An 8,127-nucleotide genomic window follows, 5' to 3' on the forward strand; every position below is an offset into this window, starting at 1 on the left:
GGTGGCTGATGATCTTGAACTTGTATCCATAGCCACACTCTGTAATTATCTGACTGAGGGGTTCAAGCCTATGCAGAACAGCAATGGGGACAGTGCATCACCTTGGTATATGTTGCATTTAATGGTCACTTGTGCTAGTTGTCTAGAGTTGACTTTCGATGTTGTTCTCCATAGCCCCATTGAGTTTCTGAGGAAGGTTCTTAACTTCCTGTTGACATTGTACAGATCCATGTGTGTGGCATTGAGTCATAGGCTTTCCTGTAGTCAATCCAGGCTGTGCTGAGATTGGTCTGTCTGGATCTTGAGTCTTGAGCGACTGCTTTATCTACTGGGAGCTGGTGCTTAGATTCATGTACTGGTTCATATGGTTCTGTAGCTTGGTGAATATGGTGCCTGACAGAAGTTTCCATGTTGTTGGAAGGCAGGTTAGTGGGTGGAAGTTGGATTGAATTGTTCATTTGTGAAGATCCTTCATGATCAGCACTGCTCTTCCTTGTGTTAGCCAAGCTGGGTGGTGACCTGCTTGTAGCAGTTGGTTCATCTGCTTTGCTATGTGTCAAAAAATTGTTTTACACAAGGCACACTACACTGTAAACATCATTGTAACATGGGTGCATTACCAGTGACAATAGTGAACAAGTAATAACGAGAAAAGAGTCACTGTAAGGTAAGCACAACCATCGTAAATATAAAAATAAATAACTTTATTGACACATCAAATATTAAAACACAATGCTATGTGTTCATGTACCGCTGTGAATTTCTTTAGCTAGTAGTTGAGGATCATGTATGTGCCAGGTGCTGTCCAGCCCTTCATGTTCTTGACCCGCTGTTGGACGTCTGCTTCTGTAATGGTGACTGGTTCTTGCACTAGGTGGTTGATGTGTTTCATTCTCAAATATTGCAGCCACATTGCACTGGTGTTGTGTTTTTCCTTCTTCCATATGTTCTTCCAGTATTGTTCAGTCTCTGCTATTGGTGGAGTTGCTGCCTTTGTGCTGTTCCATTGTAGTTGGGAGTACACTTTGGATGGTTCTTTGGAGAACAGGGCATTTATCTTCTTGGCCTCAGCTTCTCTAATGTATCTCCCTAGTGTTGCAGCAAGTGCTGTGAGCCTTTGTTTAGCAGTCTCTTCAGTTTGGGGTCAGGCCTTTGTACTTGTCCAGCTTGGTCTTATTCTAGATCTTTACATACTTCTGTATTTCTGATAGATGGCTGACTTCCCTTTGTAGCACCTTGATCTTTGTCGTAGGCCGTAGCATAGATCAGGTTATTTGAGTTATGGTGGTGGTAGGTATTGATGCAAGTGCTGCTCTATTGGCATCCTCTAGCATACTGTTTGGTGATCTTTCTTTGCTGAGCGTTGGCCGTCGATCTCTGGTATTTAGTTTATCTAAGATCTTCTGATTCAGACCAGATACAGTGCTCTCTAGTTGCAGGGTTGGATCAGGGGGTTGCACATGTTGTTCTTCCAGGTCTTCATGTGGGGTGGATCTGCAGTTGGTCCAGTAGCCCATATATCATCAGATTGTCCTTGTTCCTCAACATCTTACGGGGACCTTGTTAATCCAGGTGACGTCTGAGCCGGCATGACTCTCTTTGTTCATGACACTCTCATGTTTATTGAGGTAGGCACCATAGTGTTATGGACCACTACTGGTATATTATGTCCAACAGGGCAGAGCCAGGATTTGAACCCCAGTCTCCCATATTGGTGGCTGTGATTTTACTAAACACGGCACATGTATTGCCGGCTTCTATTATGTCTTGTACCGAATATTACCGACTTTTTCCGTTCTTAAGAAAAATGCTCGTGTTACCGATCATGAATCCGAATATACCATATTCGTGCCAAATTTATGTTTGGCGATCGTTTTCTGAACATATTCGCTCATCTCAAATTATGGCCATCACAACCTGCTACACAGAATATAAAACCCCACTCAGTATGGAGGAATTTACAGTCCACCACAACCCCAGCATAATGGCCCATAGCAGCCACACATTCAGTATGAGTCCCAACAGCTCTTCTCTTAATATGATGCCCCCACAATTCCTGAAATTTGAAATAAAACACACACACACACACACACACACACACACACACTACTAATTGTATGATATTTGTATGATATTTGTATGATATTGTATCATACAATTATTAGGTTCTGTAGAAGGACGTAGATCTGGGGATTTACTATGATGGAATATAGGCTGAACTGGATGGACAAATGTCTTTTTTCGGCCTTACTATGTTACTATGTTACTACTCAGCCAACCCGGTTCCTGAGGTGCGCTGCTCTGGTCTGTGCGGTGTGAGTACTGCGGCTCCATATGATAGGTGTGATGTAGTGACATCATTGTGCCTGCAGTGCAGGAGACACAGGCGAACGCTGAATGGTGGATCAGGAGCTTTCAACTTCCTGATTCACTAATCTATTCAGTGGTATCACCATCATGAGAATGTGGATATAACTGAAATTGTGATGATGGGAAGGAGAGGGTGACCAATACCACACCCCACTGAGCCCTGTCAATTCATAGGCATCATAGCAACCGAGTGGGCTACCGTTTTGGATGATACACTCCTGCCTATCCAACTATTGTATGGTAAATATCTCATAGATCCTGGGTTCATTAGTATCTGCACCAAGAATGAGGCTAAAGGTACCGTCACATTAAGCGACGCTGCAGCGATATAGACAACGATGCCGATCGCTGCAGCGCCGCTGTTTCGTCGTTGTGTCGTCGCTGGAGAGCAGTCACACAGACAGCTCTCCAGTGACCAACGATGCCGAAGTCCCCGGGTAACCCGGGTAAACATCGGGTTACTAAGTGCAGGGCCGCGCTTAGTAACCCGATGTTTACCCTGGTTACCAGTGTAAATGTAAAAAAACCCAAACACTACATACTTACAGTGGGGCAAAAAAGTATTTAGTCAGTCAGCAATAGTGCAAGTTCCACCACTTAAAAAGATGAGAGGCGTCTGTAATTTACATCATAGGTAGACCTCAACTATGGGAGACAAACTGAGAAAAAAAAATCCAGAAAATCACATTGTCTGTTTTTTTTTATCATTTTATTTGCATATTATGGTGGAAAATAAGTATTTGGTCAGAAACAAACAATCAAGATTTCTGGCTCTCACAGACCTGTAACTTCTTCTTTAAGAGTCTCCTCTTTCCTCCACTCATTACCTGTAGTAATGGCACCTGTTTAAACTTGTTATCAGTATAAAAAGACACCTGTGCACACCCTCAAACAGTCTGACTCCAAACTCCACTATGGTGAAGACCAAAGAGCTGTCAAAGGACACCAGAAACAAAATTGTAGCCCTGCACCAGGCTGGGAAGAATGAATCTGCAATAGCCAACCAGCTTGGAGTGAAGAAATCAACAGTGGGAGCAATAATTAGAAAATGGAAGACATTCAAGACCACTGATAATCTCCCTCGATCTGGGGCTCCACGCAAAATCCCACCCCGTGGGGTTAGAATGATCACAAGAACGGTGAGCAAAAATCCCAGAACCACGCGGGGGGACCTAGTGAATGAACTGCAGAGAGCTGGGACCAATGTAACAAGGCCTACCATAAGTAACACACTACGCCACCATGGACTCAGATCCTGCAGTGCCAGACGTGTCCCACTGCTTAAGCCAGTACATGTCCGGGCCCGTCTGAAGTTTGCTAGAGAGCATTTGGATGATCCAGAGGAGTTTTGGGAGAATGTCCTATGGTCTGATGAAACCAAACTGGAAATGATTGGTAGAAACACTACTTGTTGTGTTTGGAGGAAAAAGAATACTGAGTTGCATCCATCCAACACCATACCTACTGTAAAGCATGGTGGTGGAAACATCATTCTTTGGGGCTGTTTCTCTGCAAAGGGGCCAGGATGACTGATCCGGGTACATGAAAGAATGAATGGGGCCATGTATCGTGAGATTTTGAGTGCAAACCTCCTTCCATCAGCAAGGGCATTGAAGATGAAACGTGGCTGGGTCTTTCAACATGACAATGATCCAAACAACACCGCCAGGGCAACGAAGGAGTGGCTTCGTAAGAAGCATTTCAAGGTCCTGGAGTGGCCTATCCAGCCTCCAGATCTCAACCCTATAGAAAACCTTTGCAGAGAGTTGAAAGTCCGTGTTGCCAAGCGAAAAGCCAAAAACATCACTGCTCTAGAGGAGATCTGCATGGAGGAATGGGCCAACATACCAACAACAGTGTGTGGCAACCTTGTGAAGACTTACAGAAAACGTTTGACCTCTGTCATTGCCAACAAAGGATATATTACAAAGTATTGAGATGAAATTTTGTTTCTGACCAAATACTTATTTTCCACCATAATATGCAAATAAAATGATAAAAAAACAGACAATGTGATTTTCTGGATTTTTTTTCCCTCAGTTTGTCTCCCATAGTTGAGGTCTACCTATGATGTAAATTACAGACGCCTCTCACCTTTTTAAGTGGTGGAACTTGCACTATTGCTGACTGACTAAATACTTTTTTGCCCCACTGTACATTCCGGTGTCTGTCGCGTCCGCTTCCCTGCACTGTGTAAGCGCCGGCCCTAAAGCAGAGCGGTGACGTCACCGCTGTGCTCTGCTATATGGCCCTGCGCTTAGTAACCCGATGTTTACCCTGGTTACCAGTGAAGACATCGCTGAATCCGCGTCACACACACCGATCCAGCGATGTCAGCGGGTGGTCCAGCGACGAAATAAAGTTCTGGACTTCTAGCTCCGACCAATGATGTCACAGCGGGATCCTGATCCCTGCTGCGTGTCAAACACAACGAGATCGCTATCCAGGACGCTGCAACATCACTGCAACCTCACGGATCGCTATCGTTATCGTTGTTAAGTGTGAAGGTACCTTAAGTGAGTATTCATTAATTTTTGGTGGTCAGAGGTAGTCAGTGAGGTGGATGGTACCATATTGTGCATGTAGGGGGCAGTACTGTGGGAAAATTAAAAAGTGGGAGGATAGCAGTACTGTGGGGACATTACACTGTGTGTGAGAGGAATGCCAGTCCTGTGAAAACATTGTCCTGTGTCTGTGGGAAGCCACTATTGTGGAACAAAATACTGTGTGTGGTGGGATGGAGGTACTGTGGGAACATTATACTGTGTGTGGGGTAGAGCGGTACTATGAGAAGATTATACTGTGTGTGGTGGGATGGCGGTACTGTGAGAACATTATACTGTGTGTGGGGGTATGGCGGTACTATGAGAACTTTATACTGTGTTTGGTGGGATGGAGGTACTGTAGGAACATTATACTGTCTGTGGGGGTATGGCGGTAATGTGAAAATCTTTTTTTTTTACGACAGATGCCAGTACTGTGGAAACATCATACTGTGTGAGCGGCATCGTATATATTGCATAAGGGGTGTAAAAAGGAGCGTCATAAAAAGACTCCTCAGGGCTGTGCTGCATTTGTACAAAAAGGCTGCTATCTGCCGTCCAGACGGGACCATGTGAAATCAATGGGAAGAGGGAGGGTGTCAGTAAAGGTACCTTCACATTAAGCGACGCTGCAGCGATAGCGACAACGATGCCGATCGCTGCAGCGTCGCTGTTTGATCGCTGGAGAGCTGTCACACAGACTGGGGGGACGCCGGGGGACCTGACGGACATCAGATGGTGAGTATGTACTGTTTGTTTTTTTTACATTTTACGCTGGTAACCAGGGTAAACATCGGGTTACTAAGCGCGGCCCTGCGCTTAGTAACCCGATGTTTACCCTGGTTACCAGTGTAAAATATCGCTGGCATCGTTGCTTTTGCTGTCAAACACAATGATACACGGCGATCGGGCGACCAAATAAAGTTCTGAACTTTATTCAGCGACCAGCGACATCACAGCAGGATCCTGATCGCTGCTGCGTGTCAAACTAAACGATATCGCTATCGTTTAGCGTGAAGGTACCTTAAGGAAGAGTCTAGATGGTACACTTGGTCAGGAGACCCTGATGACACAGGTTACTGATATTATAAAGGCCATAGCCCCAAAGGCAGAACAGATTTGGCACCAAGCAAAGGAAAGGGGTGCGGGGAAGAATCTGAGGTACCAGCTCATGGTAAAGTGCCCGAGGCAGCTGGTTGTGGGGCAGAACCCGGCTTACAGGGGCATAATGGGGGCATTACACTGTGTGGGGCCAAGAAAGGGGCCCTGTACTAGGAGAACAATCCGCTCCCTCACTTCCTGTCCTCCATAGTTGGGTCGTATGTATCTATTACAGGAAACAGAACAAAAACGTTATGATTCTTATAAAGTGGTGACAACACCAAAAGTCTTAGTGCAGAAGGGGTTAATGTCCCCGGCGCTCAGTAATGGGGAATCTCCAGCACCTACCTCCACCTGCAGAGCCGCACTCCACATATATGGCTGCTCTGTGCGCACAGGACCTGTGATGAGGTCACAGGAGGGGAGGAGTCAGGGGTCACATGATCAGGGGCCTCAGGGAATGATATCCGCAGTGCAGACACTACATGGGAACTTCTCCTCAGTCAGTGACATTCCCGCCATTATTTCCCCTCACTACTGGCACAATTACCCCGCGCCGCCTTCTCTACACAGTGTTATGTGTGGAATGTAACGTGTGATTTCTCTGGAGACAAATAGACCCCACACATGAGGGAATTATCACCAGTTATCGGACGTCTACTATATGATTGTGCTATCGACTCCATACCAGGAGCTAAAATGCCGAAATCTCGCTTATTTAACCCCTTCCAGTGTCAGGCTAAGGGCACCTTTCCACTTGCGAGAAACTCGTCCGTATCTCGCATGTGGAAACCAAGCTCTGGCGCCGGCACTCAGGAGCGGAGCGTGCAGCTCCATGTGTTCCTATGCGGCCGCACGCTCCGCTCTGGAGTGCCAGCGCCACAGCTTGGTTTCCACATGCGAGACACGGATGTGTTTCTCACATGTGGAAATGAGCCCTTAGGGCTTGTTTCCACATGCGAGAAACACGTCTGTGTCTCGCATGTAGAAACCAAGCTCTGGCGCCGGCACTCAGGAGCGGAGCTGTGCGGCTCCATGTGTTCCTATGCGGCCGCACGCTCTGCTCCGGAGTGCAGACACCAGAGCTTGGTTTCTACATGCGAGACACGGACGTGTTTCTCGCATGTGGAAACAAGCCCTTAGGGTCATATACGGCCGTGCACCTCTCCAGTCGCTGTGGGGTTTTGTTAATAGGATGGAGGGCTGCGTCCATGCTTGGACTTCAGAGAGATTGGTAAAATCATAGCTCACCTTCCCTATCCTTTACCCCATACACCTGACCTGTTTAGCCAATTACCTGCAGATAAATGGTTTTACAAACTTAACGTGAGAGGGGCATATAACCCTATACGTATACCCCATGGTGACAAATGGAAGACCGCATTCAATACACCTGAGGGGCAGATTGAACATTTGATGCTGCCATTCGGGTTAACCAATGCTCCGGCAGTCTTTGAAAATGTCATTATATTATATTTTTTCTCACTGATTGGTAGATTTGTGATATATTGAGTTACTCACGTACTCTGCAGGAGCATGGTGAGCATGTCAGGCAGGTTCTCCAGGTTCTACATGACATCTATTTATTTGCTAACCTGGAGAAATGTCAATTTGTGGTACAGCAGGTCCAGTTCTCAGGACATTTGGCTTCTACATTGGCGTTTCAGATGGATCCTGTTAAGGTCCAAGCAGTCCTTGATTGCTTTTAACCAAGTAACCTGAAAGCGTTACAGAGATTTCTTGTAGTCGAGATACTGAGGAACAAACAAGCAAAAAATAGGGTCTTAACTGATAACAAGATATAATGAAAATAGAGGAATATTACATGCAGGGTCCTGGTCATTGCAGTAATATCATTTTCCTCTAGGGGGAGTGATGTTACGTTTGGAGGCAATAAAGGAGATCTCTTTACCAGGTACCACAAGCATACAACACATTTCATACTCCAGTCCATCAGGGGGGAGCTATGCTCCTATTTATTAGGGCACTCTTCACAATTAGGTAAAACTGGTGGTCTGGAGAGGAAGTGAGGCAGTTGCTGGCTGAGCTTCGGTTCAGGTAGTTGGTCCCTGACAGGGGTGGGAGCCTGTCAGAGGCCTAGACAGAAGGACAC

The 8,127-nt window shown here is 46.1% G+C and overlaps 1 protein-coding gene across 2 annotated transcripts in view; it reads right to left on the bottom strand.

Moving 5' to 3' along the window:
• Positions 1-6,419, bottom strand: part of LOC143766411 (uncharacterized) — a 57,813-nt gene extending 51,394 nt beyond the window's left edge. For both annotated transcript variants that reach the window (XM_077254081.1, XM_077254080.1), the window contains exon 1: positions 6,363-6,419. In XM_077254081.1, the coding sequence (XP_077110196.1) occupies positions 6,363-6,389 (27 nt within the window). In that variant the 5' untranslated portion in view covers positions 6,390-6,419. The remainder of the gene's footprint in view (positions 1-6,362) is intronic.
• Between the last annotated feature and the right edge of the window lie 1,708 nt (positions 6,420-8,127).

Source organism: Ranitomeya variabilis, chromosome 4 (assembly GCF_051348905.1).
Source record: "Ranitomeya variabilis isolate aRanVar5 chromosome 4, aRanVar5.hap1, whole genome shotgun sequence".
In the NCBI taxonomy this organism is placed as follows: domain Eukaryota; kingdom Metazoa; phylum Chordata; class Amphibia; order Anura; family Dendrobatidae; genus Ranitomeya; species Ranitomeya variabilis.